This window comes from Rhinolophus sinicus, chromosome 17 (genome assembly GCF_057876585.1).
Source record: "Rhinolophus sinicus isolate RSI-liver-muscle chromosome 17, RSI-T2T, whole genome shotgun sequence".
Lineage (NCBI taxonomy): Eukaryota > Metazoa > Chordata > Mammalia > Chiroptera > Rhinolophidae > Rhinolophus > Rhinolophus sinicus.
Window position 1 is genome coordinate 34,759,977 of NC_142517.1, and position 22,387 is coordinate 34,782,363.

Genomic DNA, 22,387 nt, shown 5'->3' on the forward strand with positions numbered 1-22,387 from the left:
AAAAATGTCACCTACACTCTTTCTTCCTTTTCTCTGCTCCTTGTTGAATGGAATTCTTGTAGTTTCTTTTCCATCTCTTGGTTCTCCATCTCTAACTGTACTTTCTCCATCCTCAGTTCTTGAGCATTTCTGAAAAAGATTTAAATGCAGAATATTTATTTGAGGTAAACAAACAAACAAAAACAAGGTAAAATAATTTTATATCATTTTTTCTCTTAAGTAGAATTATGAATAATAAATAGTGATGAAGTATTTTAACTTCTTTGTATTTCTTTGAAATATGGTTTCTAAAGTTAGCAAGTGCCTTCCATTAACATTCTCCTCAAGCAAGGTATCTCTTCAGATGTCAGACTTTTGCTTTTCCTATTACATTGCTAGAAGTTTCGAATCATAATTCACTTTATATACGAGCTGTATCTTTATATATGAACAAATATCTATGACATATGAATAGGAAACAAAAGAAAAAATTATTTTCTAATTTCCATACTGTGCTTCCTCTAAGGATTCAAGTAGTTTGAAGCACAGTGTTTAAAGTCACTTTTTTTTCTGTATAGGCAGAATACACATTTTTGCTGAACTGATCATCTTGGAAACCTTCAATAAATTTCTACCTTTATGTCAGGCATGTATAATCGAAAAAGTAAACAACAACAACAAAAAAGAGCAGAGCCTGCTCGGGACCTATTAGGGAAAAAGTACCCATTAAGCATTTTGATATAGAAGCCATTAAAAGGATTAAATGAGAACTGAGCCAAGCCCAACCTATCATTTCCTCTAAAGAAAAGCAATAAGAAGAGACCTTTTGAGAACAGAGCAGAGCTCCCTTGTAGATTCTTGTACAAGAGATTTTGATAATATTATCTGAAGCTCATCAAGCTTTTGACACAGGCCATTTTCTTCATTTTACAATTCTAGTCTCTATTCAGCATTAGTCACTAACTCTCTCTTTCATAGGTCTAAGCCAACCTAGTTCTCTAGCTTGTATTATCTACCATGAATTTAAACCTCTTCCTTCATTATTACATTACTAGTGGTTTACTATAATCATGTAGCGTAGGTGACCAGGCATGCTATGGCAAGGAAACAAAATAAGAATAATGGAGATCAGAAAAGGCAACTAATTTACAGAGATGATGAGCAGTCACCAAAGAGCAAGTGGGCCAAAGATATGTCCCCAAATGGACACAATCCAGGGAGATATACGGAAAGTGATAGGAGGCAAAGGCTGTCCGGAGGGTTCAGAGAAACTGGCAAAGATATTGAGGAGGAGACATTATTTTCATTACATCTGCTCCACAAGGAGGAATCCAGCCCCTACTACATACAAGTACTGCGGTAGGTGGTATGATATGAGACACAGTGGAGCTTCCAGTATAGAAAGGAACACAGACAAGCATGTAGGTAATTGAAACATAGCATGATGATGCTCTCATTGGAGCTGTACAGGGAGGTATCTGAGCACAGAGAAAGACCACATACCCAGCCCCTGGGCATGTAGGAACAGTTCCTGGAAAAAGGGAAGTCTGAGCTGAGCCCTAAGGTGTCAAAAGACTTTATCAGTTAAAGGGAAGTGGTGAGATCGGTGTTCCAGGAAGAAAGAAAGTGTGTGCATAAGTAGAAGAGTGATGTGTGGGCCAAGGAATTAGAAGTCCTGTGTGACCAGGCATTAAGTGCAGGATGGGAAAAGTGGCAGGAAATGGAACTGCTGAGGTGGACAGTGGCAAGATAATGAATAGCCACAAAGGTCATGATGAGAAATTGGGATCTGTATTCTATGAGCAACAAGAATCATTAGAGGGTTTTAAGAGAATTGATCAGACTTGCATTTTAGAAAGATTACTCCAGCTGTATAATGGAAAATTAATTACAGGGTGCAAGGCTGGAAGTAAGGCAGCCAGTGAGGAAACTATGTCAGTAATTTTAATAATAGAGACATTATGCTGGTCTGACTAGATAGAAACAGTGGTGAGAAAAATGGGAGCATTTGAGAAAATAAGGAAATAGAATTAATTGGACTAAGAGACTGACCAGAAGTAGGTGACTGACCAGGCAAAGGACAAGAAAGAAATCTGAGATAATCCCAGGTTTCTTACTTGAGTGATCAGGAAAACTAGATCACTCTCGGATGGGCAGAAGACACAGTTCATAATTAGTCCCTGAGCTGGTCTCTCTGCCCAAAGTCCCAAGGGCCTATAACAGTTTCCATGTGGCTTCCGGAGGAAGAGTTCAAAAGCACAAACATGGCCATGTCACTCATTTGCTTAGAAAAATTTAATGGTTCTGAAGTTCCCACTGTGGTAGAAGAAAGGGGTGAGACTAAACAAAATAAAAAGGACTGACCTACTGACCAAGTGTTCAAGTTTATGGTGGAATTCTATGGATCTGGAACAAGACAAAAGATTCCTCTTGGAGACAGCCTTGACTACAGAGCCAGAAGGACAGGCAAGAAAAACTAAAGTTGATCCTGGACCACGTCAACACAACAAATCTACCCACTGAAATGGGTTGGGAGCTGGGAAAGAGGTAGTGAGGAATTGGAGAACACCATAATGTCAGAAAATATGAAGACATTTGTTAAGAGGATGTCAAATGAAAACAGGCTTGGAATAAGGAAAGGCCAAGAATGGGAACTCCAGAGCAATTACCATAGAGTAGGTGTTACCGTCCTAGTTTATACCGGTTGTGGATCATGGGTGGATTAGGGACACATATAGGCCAGAGAACAGTGATTCCCCTGCATCTCCAAAATAAATTCCAAACTCCTCAGTGTGGCACATATGTTAATTTATTACCTATACAACCCTGCCGTTCTCTCCAACTTTGTTCTATAAACTTTAGCCAACTGTATATGTCTGAAAGGCCCCAAATTATGTGGTCTCTGTGCTTTTGCCCAAGTTTCTCACCCAGTACCTACCCTACTAACAGCATCTTTCAGGCAAAGTTTGGGGACCTCCTAACCTCACCTCAGAAGTTTGGGACATATTCTTATGGCCCCCTGTGTTTTCACATCACATTATGTTTCACACTATGTCATAAATGTAATTTTACTTATTCACATCCTCTACAAGCTATTTGAGGGCAAAAATTGTGATTTCCTACTTTTATATCTACCATCCCCTAGTATAGTATGTAGAACATGTACTTAATAAATGTTTGTTGGATGAGTGTTTATAAGTACCAGGTGAGATCAAACAATACAGTGAACATGTAAATTAAAAAAAAATTTACAGTGAAAAACACATTGCCATTAATACCCCTCAAAATACTCCCCCTCACTTCGAACTCACTTGTCCCATCATTCTTGCCACTTTCTGAAGCACTTCTGGAAGTCCTCTTTCATGAGTTGATTCAAAACATTTACCTTTCATGGTCATTTTGACTTTAGGGAAGAGCCAGAAGCCCCACAATGCCAGATCCAGTGAATAAGGTGGATGAGGACACAACATAGTGTTTTTATTTGACAGAAATTTCCGTATTCTAGAATTGATGTGTAACACAGAGCCTTTCTGTTGTGGGTCACAAAATACAGTGAATGCTGCTGCCGAGTACTATCCAATGGAAAGGCAGGGATCTTCAATATGGGAAGTCGTTTGTTGAACTTTAGTAACAGTGTGTGTGGTAAGTTTCAACTTGTTCGGTGCAGTCAGTCCAGTCAGGTGTGAGCTATGGTTGAGAGAAGGTGCATTTTAAAGTGTGCTGTAAATCATCCTCCATCATGACAATGTTCCGTGTCACATATCGCTTCTGGTATATGGCAAGTTCTGTCAAATATAAATATTATGGTATGTCCTAATTCACCTTATTCACTGGATCTGGCACCATGCAACTTCTGGCTCTTCCCCAAAGTCAAAATGATTCAGGACATCAAGGCAGCCATGACAGCACAACTAAAGACACTCATGAAAGAGGACTTCTAGAAATGCTTCAGAAAGTGGCCATGAACAATGGGAAAAGTGTGTTCAAAGTGAGGGGGCGTATATTGTGGGGGATTAATTTCAATGCATCTTTTACTGTAATAATCGTTTTTATTTAAACATTCACCGTATTGTTTGATCATACTTTGTATCACACACAGACTTTAAACATGTCACCAAAACCGAATAATGCATTCCCCCTTCTCTTTTTCCATAAAAAAGAAAAAATGGTAATACTAGCAATTGCATAGCTTTGCTCCCCACCAAAAAATGGTAAACCTTATCATGATAATGCCATAAATTTATATAACATTTTCCAATTTACACAATGATTTTACACACAGTATCTCAAAAGTAAAGGGAGAATTAAGAAAGATCTGAAGACAATGAATACCCACAGAACTACTGATCTGGATCAGAGAATTCAAAAACTAAAATTAAAATTGACAGTTTGTCCCCAACCCATGCTGGCTGGCCCTTAGTGATATTTGAGAGGAAGGACTTGGGAATTTCCAGTGACTCTGGATGATCTCAAAGGCAGACAATATCTTGAAACTTCTGGTACCCTGCCATGTCATGAAATTTCCAGGATACCCAGATCTGCTTGGCTCTGGCTGAATGCATCCACCAGGTAATCTAGGACAGAAGATACTCTCTTTGGGAAGGGTAAATTCAATAAAACATCTTTTAACTATGCAAAGTGTTAGGGTAGTTAGTACCTTCTATTCCCTTTTTAAAGGTCACTCACCCTAATAATCTCCCTAAATTTCAGTTTCTTCAGAGTAATTCTCTTTTAAGTTTGAACAAGTGTCATAAAAGTATTTGTAATTTTTTGTTATATTGCTTTAATAGTTAGTAAGCCCAACCTCCATTTATAGCTTTTCACTTCGATTCTTGGGGCATAAATATTTTTAGTCCTTATTTTTTAAAGTTTTTAAACTACAGCTGTGAAAAATATGGTGATAGAATTGACAAAATTTGAGTTCAACTCTAAATAACCTCATGTAAAAAGAATACATTACAATATACAGAAAATTTTTATTTAAGTCAAGTATTTCTATTTACATCAATATGTATACACTTACTTATATTTCAGCTTTACCGAATGTCCAGGTTTTCCCCATGGAAGAACTACAAAGTCTTTGGTGTTCATGATTAGTGTCTTAATATTGTCTAAAAATTGTTGATTTATGCAAACTTCTGAAAAATAACAAAGACAATATAATTATGCCTGAGGTAAAATAGTTAACTTACAAATTCGAAACTACATATAACTCAAGAAAATTTTAAAAACAGAAATAATTATGACTGAAAAGGCTAAATCAAAGGTTAAATAATAAAAAAAAATTACATAAGCTTAATTGTTATATAAATGTACACACTAATAAAATTATAAATATAATATATCTCTTGGAAATAAAATTTTACCAATAATTATGTGGCAAGACTGTGGAAATATTCAACTGAAAGTGAAGAATGCATTCATAAAGATAAATAGAACATATATTCTGGCTCTTCCTATGTTAAGGTTATAAAAATATATATCAGGTATTCCCATCCAAAAATAATATCCAAGGCTAAATAGAGTGAAAAGAAAAGAACCTTATAGATACAATCCAAACTTAAAAACCTCTTTTTTTTAACATATGTGGTACTGTAAAATGAGAATTAAGGCATGTAATAAATTACCCAAAGGCATCTTAACATCCTCATTTATCAAAGAAAATTTTAATGATGCTCTTTGCCTAAGATCAGAAATTAGCATATCTAGAAATAATTTTTCAACAAGAGGTGAAATAAAACAGATTTTCTACCCAACTCCAACTCCAGAAAATTAAATTATTCAGAACACCCTGTTTCCTGAGTATCCAAATTATTCGTGGTTCTATAATAATTTCCTCAGTAATGCTGAATTACATTCAAAACTGTTAGGTTTTATTTGAATAAAAAAATTCCAAACACTCTTAAATAGAAGAGGCAATATCATAGAGTCCTTAGTCTTAAGTGCCAAACTATTTGCTACTATCAGTTTATATATGTGTTCCTATGTGCTCACAACCCCATGAATTTTTATTGAGGCTCTGCTACATGAAGGCACTGTGCTGAGAGGCATGAACGAGTCAAGGCCCAAGGACATTTGTTTTCTGGGCTCAAATGACATAGTGTCAAGTAGGTTATATAAGACCTACATATAAAAGCCGTAAAACAACGTAGAAATTATAAAGGCCATCAAATTGATAGATGTAATAATAGAAGAAGTGAGAGGAAAGAGAGAAATCAAACTGGCTAGCATTTAAAGTGGGCTTTAAGGAGAAGCTAGGCTTACATATGATGATAAGGATTGGATGGACATTCTACACTGTAAGAACAGCTCTTGAATGAAATTGATGACTGGTTCCATTTGGTTGATATATAGATTATATGGATAAGGAAAAGTAGGCATAAGTTTGGAAATGTAGGCTGAGGCCCAGTAATGAGTGGCTTTAAATGCCAACTTAACACTTTTGGAATTTATTCTTAGGTAATGAGAGTCACTAAAAGCTAAAAGTTTTACAGGGCAGGACAGAAACTAAGTCTAGAAGCTTTGCTCAAAGACTTAAGGAGAGAAGGTACCAGAACAGGAGTAACCAAGTGGAAGGGTGACATCAGTCTACACAATCAAATAACTTGGTCTTCTTTGTTGTTCCTTTGGGAGACTATCTCATAACGTCAATGATGCAACCACTGATCAAAACATTTTTGGAATGCTTCTTTTGAAACTGACTGCAGAGTCCATCATACCCCCAACAAATACACAAATGTACTTCGGTGTGCTTCACTGAAAACTAAAAACAATATTGTCCAACAAAAGGGACTACTTTCTTTGTTCAATCAAACCTAGTTTCAAATTACTCTACATCCAGAAATCAAATCTAGCAAGAAAGGGTAGATTTTTACTGCCTTAGAGGAAATTCTGAAGGAAGTTATTCTCCGAAGATAATTCCAAAATGAAATTTCATGAAATAATTTTATATTGTAAGTAATATAGTGAGCATCATAAGACTAAGTGTATTTGTGCCTTCCATCAATAGGCATATATGTAGCTGCTCCCTTGTGACCCTTATTATAGGTACTGAAATCACAGTGGTAAATAAGACATGGTTCCTTCCCTCAACTCATAATCAAAGGGAAAGCCACACAAACAATGGCAATACCAGGACAAAAAGAAGTACTTGGGAACATCCAACTCAGACTCATTTTTCAACCACCAAATCCTATCTCTCAAAGCTAAATTTAGTATCAAAGAGAACTAAAGGTACCCCAGGAATGGAAAAGTAGGATTTTGTTTGCTTTTGGGAAGGGAGGATGTATTTTCTATGCCTTCTTTATATGTTAAAATCTTTATCTCATTTTTATGAAACAGAGGTTACAAAAGCTACCTTTAAAAAAACCTCCAGGAATTATCCTGCTCCTGTAACATAGAGTCTATATCCCTTTTTGATCATAAACAGGAAATCCAACTCTTGGGCCTTGTCTACTGTCAGTAAGTTTTTCATGAAAAGTTCTAAAATGTTAACATTACCATTATTATTTAAAAAATATAATAATAAAACAATCCCCAAAGTTAGTGTGTCTAATTATTTTAAATAATTTAAATTGACTTAATTTTATTTAAACACTGAAATATACAATTTTACAGCTGATGTACATATGCATAAAGCTGATCTGATAAACAAAGTCTGAAATGAATGAAGAAAAAGTCTTTGAATTTCATTAGGATGAGATGATTCATATTTATAGCTCTGCTTATAATGTGATTTAACCAATAAATGGTCTTATTCGGGGGGTATTTCACTTCACTGAATGCAATTAGTATGGCTTCTTCTCAATTAAGTGTTTTATCGAGTCACACACAAAAGCCAATTTTCTTGTATGAAGGAAAAAGGAAAATTTTAATTGTGAGTCATGCTGTTCTGCCAGTTTCCTTACATAAAACCAACAGAGAATTAGTCACCTTTCTTGGGACAACTAGGCTATAACAACATTGGTAGGAAGAATAGCAAAGCACAAAAATTTAGTCACCTAATGAACCAGGGAAATACAGATAAAATACCTATTACGCAAACCTCAGAGTTCCATTTGACCTTTGGTCATTCAATTTTTTTTCTTGTAATGAAATACCAAAAATTTAGTTGTTTGTGGAAAATTTTGTAGTTACTTGATTTATTGGGCTGCATCACTTTTCTGTACCCAACCTTATTCTTCCCCACACATATACACACAATGTGACCCAATATTGTCCATGATGCTTTGATGATCTTTCTACACAGTTCTCATTCTGGGAATGCAAGCGAAGCACCGAAGGCAGCTGCCACAGAATGGAAACAAGGAAATTACAATGAGCTATAAATCTAGATCTCAGATAATTCATCAAGAGTTGTCCTAGCCTCCTAAAGAATTTATCATCATACCATGGGCAGAATGGGAAGTCTGGGAAATCATTATTCTCAAGATGGGCAAATTTTAGTAACTGAAAACTTATCCAAGGTTAGTTGATTCTTCTAATGACCCAGATAATCTTAGACCTGAAAAGTTAAAAACCTATAAATAGGATTTTTTCTTTACTTTAGCACATATTTAAAAAGGGTCTAATAAGCAAGCTCTTTTGGATGGATTAAAATGTTTACCATAGTATTTAGAAATCAGAAACCCAAGCAAGAAATGTTAAATGAAAATAAATCTAAATAAAAATAGTAGTTTTAAAATTTTAAAAGAATTGTACCTTTAATATTTTCTCTGATATTACCTTTATTCTAAACATATATATATATACACACACACATATATATGTATTTTTTTATTATTTTTTTTAAATAAGGAAAAGACTGATAATACATAATCCCTAGCATATTATCTTGTGCTTGAGTGGCCCACTAAATAAGTATAAGCCATTTTCTCCTACACAGGCCCTGAAAGAAAATTCAGTATTGACTTCCAAATTGCACTCCATCTTTCAGCCAACCCACCTATTTGATAAATAAACACTGCTTCAGGGCACTAAATGGTACTCAAGTCACCCAGTTTTTACATTCCATGACCAAGTTCCCTACAGAACAACTGAGAAAGTTGCCTTTAGATACAAGGGAAGGGGAAATGTTAGAAACTACCTTGAGAAGGACGTGAGGAGAGCGTCAAAGGCTCTGCTTTATCCACAGCTTCTCTGATTTCATCTATTTTACATAATGGGCCTCTGGGTCAGATTTAATATAAAGAAACTTTTCTATAGCTTGAAAAAAACACTTGAGCTCTCGAGTTTTGGCTTTCGTGCGGCAAGCAGCCAGACGTTTTGCACAGAATTGCGGCAGCAAGGTGGACTTCTTGAGTCCTCCTCTGGATCTTACCACAAATGGAACATCTGTAACTCTCTGCTCATCTCGCAGAACAGCTAACAGACTCGGACGAGGATTACTTGAAGGTGGGCAAATTGGGCAAGTAGGGGAAGAGGGAAGAGAGCGGAGTGGAGACACAGCCGCCTCCATGGCTGTGGAGACGTGGCCCGCATCCATGGCTGTGGAGACACGGCCAGCATCCTCAGCTGCAGAGACGCAGGAGATCCCAGGACTGAACAGAGACCACAAAACCCAGGAGGTGGGCTCTTTCCCTGCATCCCACAGCTGATCTCTCCCATCAAGAGGGCAACATATCCAGCATTTGATGCAGTAACCTCAGCTGAGACCTCCAGCTGGGCCCTAGGTCGAACAAAGGATACAAACTCCATACCTGGTCTCCTCCTCCCACTCTCCCAATCCTACCCCCACCCTTCCAGAGACTTTAGCTGGCCCCTGAACTGAGGAGTAGTTTCAGATTATAGAGGAGCCATAGTGCTCAGGTTCTGGGAAGACTGGCTTGCAGCTCTGACCCAGGGAAGAGGCGGGAAAGAGTGTGATTTTGCTGGGCTGGGAGAGAAGAGACCCCTCCATCTCCTTTCTGGCCTGCCTAGGGCAGGGCAATTACAACTGCAGAGACACTCCCAGGGATCAGCAGTAGGCGGCAAACGCAGCTCTGGGCTTTCAGCAGCTCAGAAATCTCCCACCCGCCATACACACACACACACACACACACACACACACACAGAAGAAGTGCCCTAAGACTCAGGAGAACTGGGCACAGGGCTGGTGGTGCTCACTCTAAGCGCACATACGTGCAGGCAAGAGCACAAACTGCACTGACTTTGTAGAAACTACCATCCAGACCTCTTAGCCCCACTCATCTAAATCTGTAGTCTCAAGGTCACTCTGGGCACCAGGTGACCGGCTCTGCCTGCACAATATGCAGAGGACTCTTTGGTACAGCAGAGGACAACCTGGAGATTACTTGGTGGGTTTAAGCCAAGACTGGCGCTGCTTTTTCTGTTTTGTTTTGTTTTTATATATTTGCTATCTTTGCCTGTGTTGAGTGTGGGTTAGCAGTTGTTTTTACATGTGAATATATTTGGTTATTTTCTTTGTTGTTGTTGTTGTGCTTGGTGGTTTGCTTTGTTCTTAAATTGCCCCTCACCAGGGCACAGCTTAAGAGGCACAAGATTCAACACACCCAGAGGCCAACTCCAGACCAAACCAGAGTACTACCGGGTTTGACCTATAAGTGACATACCCAGAGGAAATTCTCTACAGGCACAAGAGCACATAGAGGCCAAACCTCATTTAAGCTGTCAACCCTCACTCAGCAGAACACCCTGCGGTGGGCAGAGCCAAATCTCACAACTAGTCAGCCTAGGAGTCAATCCCACCTACTCACAAGCCAAAAGCAATTAAAGATCAACTTTAACAGGACAATATACACAACACAAGAGTCACCTTTGGGGCACACGTAGAGGAGAAGAAGGAAGTGGTGCAAGTCAAACATAAAGGACACATACTACATAAGATAACCCAGCAAAAACTAAGAACCCTAGGGCATCTACCTAATACATCAAAGCAAACACAGAGAGTTAGCCAGAATGGGGAAACAAAGAAACATGTTCCAAATAAAAGAACAGAAGAATCCTCCAGAATTGGAACCAAATGAAATAGAGGTAACCAACCTGAGAGAGTCAAAGTTCAGAACACTGATGATAAGAATGTTTAAGGAGCTTAGTGATGACATAAAGAAGGATAGAGAAATCATAATGAACAACCAGTTAGAACTAAAGAATACAATAACTGAAATAAAAAAAAAACACACTTGAAGGAATTACCAGCAGGTTAGATGAAGCAGAGGATTGAATCAGCAACTTAGAAGACAAGTTAGCAGAGATCACCCAAACGGAACAAAAAGAAAAAAGAATAAAAAACAATGAAGATGGTTTAAGAGACCTCTGGGACAAAATCAAGTGCAACAACATGCGCATCATAGGAATACCAGAAGGTGAAGAGAGGGAGCAAGGGATTAAGAACATGTTTGAAGTAATAATGTCCGGAAACTTCCCTAACCTGGTGAAAGAAACCAACATACAAGTCCAGGAAGTGCAGAGAGTTCCAACAAGGATAAACCCAAACAGGTCCACACCAAGACACATTATAGTTAAAATGGTAAAGGTTAAAGACAAAGAGAGAATCCTAAAAGCAGCAAGAGAAAGACAGAGGGTTACATACAAGGGAACTCCCATAAGACTATCAAATGACTTTTCTACAGAAACATTGCAGGCCAGGAGGGAGTGGCAGGAGATACTCAAAGTGATGGAAAACAAAGGCGTACAACCTAGATTGCTTTATCCAGCAAGGCTATCATTTAAAGTTGATGGAGAGATAAAGAGCTTCCCAGAAAAGAATAAACTAAAGGAATTTATTACTACCAAGCCAGCATTGCAGGAAATATTAAAAGGACTTCTATAAACAGAAGAAAGATGTAAACAATCTAACTACAATTTTTTTAAATGGCTATGTACCTATCAATAATCACTTTAAATGTAAATAGATTAAATGCTCCAATCAAAAGAAATAGGATGGCTGAGTGGATAAGAAAGCAAGACCCTTGTATATGCTGTATACAAGAGACTCACTTTAGACCAAAAGACACACACAGGCTGAAAGTGAAGGGTTGGAGTAAGATATTTCATGCAAATGTAAATAAGAAAAAAGCTGGAGTTGCAATACTTACATCTGACAAAATAGACTTTAAAATGAATATATTAAAAGACAAAGATGAGTACTATATAATAATAAAGGGATCGATCCGACAAGAGGACATCACCCTAGTAAACATCTATGCACCCAACATAGGAGCACCTAAATATATAAAACAGATATTGACTGACATAAAGACAGAGATTAACAGTAACACTATCATAGTAGGGGACTTCACCACACCTCTGACAACAAGGGACAGGTCTTCCAGACAGAAAAATCAATATGGAAACAACAGCCTTAAATGACACATTGGACCACTTGGATTTAATCGATATTTTCAGAGCATTTCACCCCAATGCTACAGAATACATGTTCTTCTCAAGCACACATGGAACATTTTCCAAGATAGACCACATTTTATGCCAATTGTCAATTTGATGTCAGGTAATCAACAATGTTGTAAAGATTTTGTAGGGTATCCGATGGACACTTGTCTCGTTAGGGAGACCACCTCAGGGAAGATGTAGATGCCTGATCACTGCACTGTACCTGAAGCTGAAGCTGAGCAATAATGAATGTCAACTACAAGTTTATATATATATGTATATGTACATATGTATGTATGTATATAGTTACAAGAAGTGGAGCACAGCATTAGGAATAGAGACAGTGGTAATGTAATGGCTGTGTGCGATGTCAGAAGAGGGATAGTGGATAGGGGGAGAGGGGTTGACACAGTGTGAGGAATATAAATGATAAACGTCTATTACTTTGTTTTGTGCACCTGAAACAAAGAAACAAAAAAACTTGAAAGGCACAACTATAAAGCAATATACAATTATTAATTCTGTATCAATTAAAAACTTTATATGATTACAAATAACAATGAAAGTGTTCAATTTATAAATCATACCTTTCAGAAACCTAAGCTCGTTCATATATTTAACCTATTCCACTCATTTTCCTACAACCCACTATTACACTAGGTGTTCACTTGTGAATACCTTATGAATGGGAAAATTAAGGCATTTGTCCAAGATTGGTGACAAAGCCAGAAATCACAATTTTGTTCCACTCCCGTTAGCTCTTCTTAAGACTTGAAATCTAAATATGGTTCTATATACTTAAAATGATTAATTCATATCATTCTCACCTTTCATACTCTTAACCTGTAGTGAAATGGAAATTTGGAAAAAGCACTGTTTGACATCAAATATTTTCTAAATTTTACAGCAATAAATTTAAAAACCATTAAAAATTGTTTGGGTGTCAGATTGCTTCCATGTAATGAGGTCACAAATTTTTGGTCTCTAAATAGTTCCCCATAGCCATAGGGAAGGAAAAAACAAAAACAAAAACAAAAAACAAAAAAAACAAAACCTTGCTCTGCTTGGTACTTAACATCTTCCATTATTCATCCCAATCTTTATTTTCCACTACTCTGCTGGCCAAGTTTTATTTTATTCAATGTTCAGTGTGAAGGACATCTCTACCATGAAACTTTCTTCCATCAAAAGTGAGCTTCTCCTGTAAGGACATCCTGTGTATTACACTCATTTACTATTACTGCTGCCTTGTGTTATTTTGTTGTTGTTGTTGTTGCTTTGCTTATATAGATGTTGTTTCCCCGAGTATCTCAAATATTTGAAGGCAGTCCTACCATTGATCTTTGAATTCCCAGCAATTAGTAGTGGGCCTACAAATAGTGTACTGCCAATAATAATGTGCTAAGTTTTCATTTTTTTCTACTGCTTTGAATTTATTGCACATATAAAAAAAATTTAAACAAACACATCATCCTCTTTTCCACTTCAACAAACCTTGTTTTCTTTTTTCCACATACCCTACCAGACTTTCAACAAATGTACTTTGAACACCTCTTCTGTGCCATGTATCAGGTTAAGCACTAAGGAACAAGGTGGACCAGACAGGGATAGTACCAATCATCCCTGAACTTACACTCTGGTGAAAGAAGGAAGAAAAAATTAAAAACAAAATAATTGTGGAAAGTATTGTTTTGAAGGAAATAAACAAAGGACGGAGGTACTTTCAAATAATGAACTTATAATACCTAGTATAACCAGCAATATTACGGTAGGTCATGGCAGGCCTCTATGTAGCTTCCAAGATAAGGTAGTAGAAGAAGGGAGGCAGAGGGTTTTGTTTTTGCTTTTTTGTTTTTTGTGTTTTTGTGTGTGTTTTTCACTTGCCATTAGCATACAGTTTGTATAGTTTTAATACTGTGAAGCTTCAACTTTATATAACTTTTTTTTGAGACTCTGAATTTAAAAAGTCAGGGCTCAAAAAAAAAAAAATACATAACTGAACCTATATATCTGAGCACCTCTAATGCTGATTTAGGAAAGAAAGAATTTCCACAGCTTCTGAGTTCTCAGGAATCTGGTAGCCCTCTCTGCGACCCTTACTTGGGAGAAGTGTACTTACTTCTAGAATGAAGTGGGTGCATGTGGCCACCCATACAGAAAGGAGGCTACAAAAGTGGGTGTGACAATGCTTTTTCAGGGCACCAAATTTTTCATAAGGCGCAAATAAGTGCAAAGGATAAAAGAGGCTAGCATTTTAAAAGGGTGGGTTGTAGGAGTACATTCCTCAAGGTCCGCTTTCGCTGTCTGGGGTTCACCCTCGGTTCAGGCTTCCATTAGCACCATGGGCCGGGAAGTCGTTTGTTTATAGAAAAAAACTTTCAACTCCTGAGGTCAAGGCCAAGTCTTGCAGCCCACGGGGCTGGCACTGTGTCGGGCACATGTCAGGGGCTCATCAAACACCAGCGGACCGGGCGTCCCGGCTCCACTCCGAGCCCAGTCTCCTTTCCCGCGGTCCCACCGGGCTCCTCTCACTGCCCAGACCCCAGGAGCTCCCTCACTAAGTCGACTCCGCGGGCTCCCATCCGCCGCTAGCCAACTTACCTGGAGACCCCAGCCTGCTGCATCACATCCGCGGGCCCCAAGTAGCTGCCCAGAGCTTCCGGCCTTGGTCTCTTTGGTTACCGCGTTACATCGGTACCATAGCAACCAGAACGCTTGATCCTGCCACTGCAGGCCCGCAGAGGGAGCAAGGGAGCCCTACCAAGAAAGGAGGAAAGGGAGTGAAAGAGAGGGGCTAGGAAGCAGACCCTGGAGCCTTTCTCCTGGAGGAGATAACAGTTAACTAACGCTTACTGAGTCCCTACTATATTCCAAGCACTATTCTAAGAGATCGATTTGTAATATCTAATTCATTCTAATAACAGCCCAATTTATATCTAAGAAACTAAGGAATAGAAAGTTTAAATAACAACTCAAAATTACAAAGCTAATGAAAGACAGACCCAAAAAGAATTAACCCACGCAGTTCAGAAATCCCACATACATGCTCAAAGGTCACAATAGAGAAAGTCAAGACTAAAACCTAGGTTTCTTGGCAAACTCAGAGCTCTTTTATCCTTTGTACCAAATTGAGGTATGACAATTAAGGTCGTGAACTCATCCTAGAAAAAGTGCTACACACCTCATTGCTGAATATCACTAAGGTCACCTTTGAAGTACTCCTCTTGGGAAGCTATGCACTGACACAGCACCTAGTCCACTCTTCAAAGCAATTTTGGAACTCTTTTTCTGGAATAGCTATCAGAGCTGTCATCATATTACCCTTGATGTCCCGAATGTCATTAAAATATCTTTCTTTCAATATTTCCTTTACTTTGGGCAAAGAAAGAAGTCATTGGGGGCCAGACCAGGTGAGTAGAAGGGGTATTCCAATACAGTTATTTGTTTACTGGCTAAAAACTCCCTCACAAACAGTGCTGTGTGAGCTGGTGCATTTGTGGTGATGCAAGAGCCATGAATTGTTGGCAAAATGTTCAGATCGTCTAACTTTTTCACACAACATTTTCAGCACTTCCAAATAGTAAACTTGGTTAACTCTTTGTCCAGTTGGTATAAATTCTTAATGAATGAACCCTCTGATATCAAAAAAGGTTAACAATACCCTTGCACCTTAATTGTCAGACCTCATATGTCAGGCACTTTAAAGACAGAGCAGAAAAAAGAAATTGAAAATAATTAAGAGTTCAAGCTTAGGTAAGATGGTCCGGGAAGTATCTGAATGCAGGCAGGGAGAAAGAGATGAGCAATCAGGGCAAGGAACATTCCAGACAAGGAACAGTAAATAAACTTCATTTCTGACCTAATCAACAGTAGTATTTTACATAAAACCTCTGATCACTTATGTACAGAACTTTTTTGCTTCAGAAAAGAATTCTGAAAATGCATTTACTGGTGCAATAGTAGAATTAAACTCATAAAAATAATGTATAAAATATTGTGGTACATTTCAAAAGCATTAAAGGAACATTATCTTACTTATATTTAGGAGACTATCTTAGCTCATGTACAGTTATGCAAAGAAAAGCAGAGCCAAATGTAAACCCATGCCATGTTACATAATAAAATGAAACATATGAAGTATTTGTCTTTCAGAACCGTGATTAGTGACAAAATGAAATGAAACATATAAAAACAATGACACCTCTAGAGAGCCAATATCCTGAAGCAGAGTGCATTTAGCTGACACACCAACAATTCTGTAAATACTTTTCCATGTCTGTATCAGGAGCACAGTATTCCTGAGGGTTTTTGTAAATTCATGCTTCATTGTACCAGTGAGAACACAAGATTTGAACGCAAGATTATTGAGCTAAGGATATTTAATTTAAAGAGATAAAAATTACCCACAGGGAAGAAATTGAGAGCATAGACTTATTGAATTCAAAAGATAGCAGCAAGGTCATGCTGAAAAAGACACATTATCTGTCTCTCTCTCTCTCTCTCTCTCTCTCTCTCTCTCTCTCTCTCTCTCTCTCACACACACACACACACACACACACACACACACACACTTCCATTAAGCAAGCCAAACGCATTAAGCAACCTTATGTTGTACTTTGTAGGCCACCTGCTGCCTGTAGGAAATTTGTGGCAGGTGTCATAACTTTGTTGGTCACTCACAGGTATTAAAATGTTTTTAGAAGAGAAGAAAAATTTCCAGTCAAAACTTTGCCTGTGATTTAGCACTAAGTTTTTTGTTTTTTTCTTCCGTAGTGGTTGGGCCTGCTTACTGCAGGCAAGCCTGAAATCAAGGACCTGTGAGGAAAGGATTATGTTTCAATTCCTCATCATCCATTCTTGCTTTAGTCTTATTAATTGCTTGCATTAAGATCACAGGAAAGGATAAGGATTAAAGCAGCGAAGTCCTAACTTGACTTGTACTCTGCCTGCCAGCTGTTTAAAGCTGTGGAAGAAAAATGGGTTCTACAGAAAGTGACCTCACAGGGTGATCTGATCATAAATTCCAAACTGGGCAGGTCATGGCGGTAGTCATGCAGCAGGCATATAACTTTTTTAATAAAAGGTTTATCTTTGCCAAAAGCAAGCTCTGTCCATTGTTTCTGTGCATCTAGGTTAACAAATGTTTTCTGAAATGCCTCTTTTTAGACCCCTTCTTCTAAAGCTAGACCATCTTTTGAGACCCCTTCTTCTAAAGCTTGACCACTTGTAAGAGAGCACATAATCTTAACTATCCTGTAATTCCATCCTCACCATGCTTTTTCCTGCCTTCACATAATCTTCCTTATGGTCCCTTAATTCCAAGTAAGAGAAGCTGCAAATTACCATTCTAAAAGGCATTTTTCTCAGTCTGTTGTGATCTTGCTTCCAGACATATCTTGTTGGACTCAAATACGTTTTTATAAAAATTCTCTACAGGTCTGGACATTCTTACGTCGACTAAGCTGTCCGTTTTCCAGAGACCACTGGGGACCTCTTACCAGCATTCTATTAGATGCTGGTGATGCATTCTCCTCAGACCTTTGCTCACTGAGCCCCCAGGCATCAACCAAGTGATTAGTCTCCCTTCTCTCTGCAGGGTCTCAATAGTCCTGCCGGACAGAATTTTAAATGACTCACTTTCTGTTACATGTTTGCACCTTCCATGTCTGACCTACAAAAAGTGCTCTTATGTACTTTGCCCTGCTGTGCTGTGGGAGTGCAGGAAAGCCAAAATAGTCACTCCTCTTTGGCTCATAGACCAGCAACCGGCAAGCCTAACAATTGCACTTCTGACTCCTCAGATGGGAATCAAAAACCAGTCCACCGTATCCCCAACTACAGGGACCCACTGATGTACATCTTACCAGGCTTGAAATGACAGTCAGGGACTGTTAACTAACATTGTCCAAAACATAGAAATAAGATAAGGAACGTCTTTTCAATGCCTATTCTAAGAGCCCACTCAAAGATTACCTTATTCTCTCAGAAAATGTAACTTTTTATAATTATCATATACTATTCATAAGGCTTTAAAACTTTACATGTAACTGTAAAGTTACATGTTAATTGGTAGGCTTTATTTCATCTACATATTTCACATCATTTGTATCTATATATGCAAATACTTTCTGTCCTTCAGATAAAATAATCCCAGGGTTTAGGGTATTATTGCCCTGTAGTACATTAATCAGTTTTGTATTTAACCTAAAAATCACGTACCAATTTTTGTCAATGTTTATATATAGTCAGCCTATCAAATTTTTCTAATCCAGCTTTACTATTCTGGTGGTTCCTTCCTTAATGAATTAAATAAACTGTGAAACAAGTACATTCTATAGTTAGAGAACATCATGTTCTTAACTACTGAAATTATTTTTTATAATACCAAGCCTTACTCTTTTGAAGGGAGATGAAACACAAAATAAACCAGCAGCTTTCCAAAAGTAATCCACTTCTTGGCTCCTTAAACTCTTTTACAGGCAGAAGTCCAGGGTCAGGTCAGGCTTACAAAGCAAGTTTTCTGTCATCTCCTTTTTACAAATCCTACAATGTAGCCTTCGTTTGAAAGGGAGCATCTACTTTCTTCATGCCTTGGCAGACACTGGATATAACATCTTATTACATACATATGGGATTTTTTAAATTGTCAAGGATAATTGAGCTTTCGAGTCAACATAAAATCACAAAAAGATTTCTCCAAACCTAAATTAGTATGATATAAATATATTTAATTGTGTCTGAAAGACTAAACGTAAAGAAAGTAAAAGAAGAAACTTGTAGTGAGGAGGTGACATTGTCCTTTAATAAATTTTTTTCAGCATTGTAATTTCTGGCTGTCATTCATGACACAGAATTCTTCAGCAAATAAATTTCCATAACAAAAGTCAATTATTACTGATGTTTCACAAGTAGAGGAAAATGATCACGGCACATGATCACTGTAATGTGCGGTACTTTCTCAATAAATGTATAGGCTTGTTGGGTGGGCATAATCAGAAGTCAGCCAACACCGGTTCTATCTCAGACACTGCCCTAAGATGGATACAAAGGAGAACAAAGACTGCATCTCTCTCTTTGAAGAACCCACTGTCCATTGAGGGAAATGAGTTTACAAATAATGAATATGTAATGCCGCAGGTATGTATCTATAAAAAATGGGAGCATGAAATGTTTGCTGCCTGGCCAGAATTTCTGGATGGTTCAAACATAGTATTTGTAGCAGAGAGATAAGGATGAAAAGTTGTGCTGTGGACAAATTTAAAGGAACTTCAGACAGTACCTGTGCACAATAGAAACTCCAAAATTGTTTTTAAAACAGAAAATAATCATCTCTCTATGCTTATAGCAGCATCTTTCAAAGATTATAATTGCAGCAATGTGAAGTTGGAACAAAAGGAGAACACAGAAGCAAAAGAACAAGTTTAAACTATGGCTATTTTAGTCCAAGATAGAAATGATGAGTCTGGAATAAATCAAGGTAGAGGGCACAGGCCAAGTGAAACAGGTTCAAGGGGATTTCTTCACCTCCGACAGGACTTGGAGACTGAAGAAATGGGTTATCAAGGAATAGGGAACAGTTCACAGAGAGTTGGAACCAAGAAGGTGGTGTAGAAATGAGTTCAGTTTTGAAGTTTTTACTTTTGAGATAGCAATAGGAAATGATAAAAATAAAATGTAGGTCTAGTTATTGGAAAGTGATGGGAGTGGGCCATATATACTAGAGTGTCATCATCATATAGAGAGTAACCAGAATAAACTTAACAAAGGATGTGAAGGACCTATACACTGAAAACTATATGACATTTTTTTTAAAAATCAAAGAAGACATAAAGAAATGGAAAATATTCCATGTTCATGGGTTGGAAAAATCAACACAGTTAAAAAGATCATATTACCCAAAGCAATGTACAGACTTAATGCAATCTCCATCAATGGCATTTTTTAAAGAAATAGAACACAAAATCATCAGATTTGTAATGGAACCACAAAAGACCCCGAATAGCCAAAGCCATCCTAAGAAAAAAGAATAATGCTGGAGGTATCACATGCCCTGACTTCAGCTTGTACTATACAGCAACAATAACCAAAACAGCATGGTATTGACCAAAAGAAACAGACACACAGATCAATGAAATAGAATTGAAAATCCCGTAATAAACCCACATAAATATGGACAGATAATTTTCGACAAAGGAGCCAAAAACATACCATGGAGAAAAGAAAGTCTCTTCAATAAATGGTGCTGGGAGAATTGGAAAGACATGTGTAAAAGAAAGATGATAGACTGCTATCTGTCACCGTGTACCAAAATTAATTCAAAATGGATCAAAGACCTAACCATAATACCTAAAACAATAATCTGCACAGAACAAAACATAGATACTAAACTTATGGACTTTGGGTTCAAAGAAGATTTTATGAATTTGATCTCAAAGTCAAGGGAAGTAAAAGCTAAAATAAATGAATGGGACTATATCAAACTAAAAAGCTTCTGCACAGCACAAGAAACCATCGACAAAACAAAGAGGCAACCAACCGAATGGGAGAAGATATTGGCAAACAATGCCTCCTATAAGGGGCTAATAGCCAAAATATATAAGAACTCATACAACTCAATAACAAAAAGACAATCTAATTAAAAAATGGGCAGAGGACCTGAAGAGACACTTCTCCAAAGAGGTCATACAGATGTCCAATAGACATATGAAAAGATGCTCAACATCAGTAATCATCAGAGAAATGCAAATCAAAACCACAATGAGATATCACCTCACCCCAGTCAGAATGGCTATCATCAACAAGACAAATAGTAACAAGTGTTGGAGAGGCTGTGGAGAAAAAGGAACCCTCATACACTGTTGGTGGGAATGCAGACTGGTGCAGCCGTTATGGAAGGCGGTGTGGAGGTTCCTCAAAAAATTAAGAATAGAATTACCATATGACCCAGCAATCCCTCTCCTGGGTATATACACAAAAAGTCTGATAACATGTATCCGTAAAGATATATGTGCTCCAGTGTTCATTGCAGCTTTATTTACGGTGGCTAAGAGATGGAAACAACCAATGTGACCTTTGATAGATGATTGGATAAAGAAAATGTGGTATATATACATAATGGAATTCTACTTAGCCATAAGAGAAGATGAAACACTGCCATTTGCAACAACATGGATGGATCTTGAGATTATTATGCTAAGCGAAATAAGTCCTACATAAAAAGTCGAGAAACATATTGACTTCACTATATGTGGGATATAAAACTGAAAGCAACAAAGGAACAAGACAAATAAAGAAAGAAACAAAAACTCATGGACATAGATAATAGTTTAATGGTTAGCAGAGGGTAAGAGGGCAGGGGGAATAGTAGATGAGGGTAAAAGGGGTCAAATATGTGGTGATTGAAGGACAACTGACTCTGGATGCTGAACACACAATGTGATATATAGATGATGTGTTACAGAATTGTACACTTGAAAGCTATGCAATTTTACTAACCATTGTCACCCCAATAAATTTATTAGGTTGGTGCAATAGTAATTGCGGTTAAAAAGGTTAAAAATTATTGTAAAAACTGCAATTACTTTTGCACCTACCTAATATATATATATATATATATATATATATATATATATATATATATATATATATTTTTTTTTTTTTTTTTTTTTTTTTAAAGAAAGAGAGTAACCAAAACCAAAGGAAGAATTGAAAAATGTCCTGGTAGCCTTCAAAGAAGTATGGAGGAGGTGGTTTTGATAGAGACATTTATTCAGCATTCTTAACACAGACTGGTATGAAAGCCATACTTGGACTATTTTATCCAACAGTATTTATTGCAGGGTCCTCACAAATGAGTTTGACAACCTGAATGAATGTATTCATATGATCCTCAATTATTCTGTTGTCATTCATACACTTACTTTCAAGAAGCATGCATTATGCACAGTGGTTAAAAAAAGAGCTGGAATGTGTGTTGTCAATATTGATTCACCTATATTCAATTCATGTAAACAGGTCCAGAGTAGGTGAAGCTAGAACTCACCTGATGAGACCTTTA

At 37.5% G+C, this 22,387-nt stretch overlaps 1 protein-coding gene across 9 annotated transcripts in view; it reads right to left on the reverse strand.

The window, feature by feature from the left end:
• The window catches only part of ZBBX (zinc finger B-box domain containing), a 121,979-nt gene that overhangs the window by 91,072 nt on the left and 8,520 nt on the right, over nt 1-22,387 (reverse strand). For 6 of the 9 annotated variants that reach the window (XM_088793827.1, XM_088793826.1, XM_088793823.1 and 3 more), the window contains 2 exons: nt 5,003-5,117; nt 16-129 (listed from right to left, as the gene is read on the reverse strand). In XM_088793827.1, the coding sequence (XP_088649953.1) occupies nt 16-129; nt 5,003-5,070 (182 nt within the window). In that variant the 5' untranslated portion in view covers nt 5,071-5,117. Of the gene's footprint in view, nt 1-15; nt 130-5,002; nt 5,118-14,931; nt 15,084-22,387 lie in introns of those variants that run through there. The other 3 variants (XM_088793822.1, XM_088793824.1, XM_088793825.1) reach the window with 3 other exon arrangements.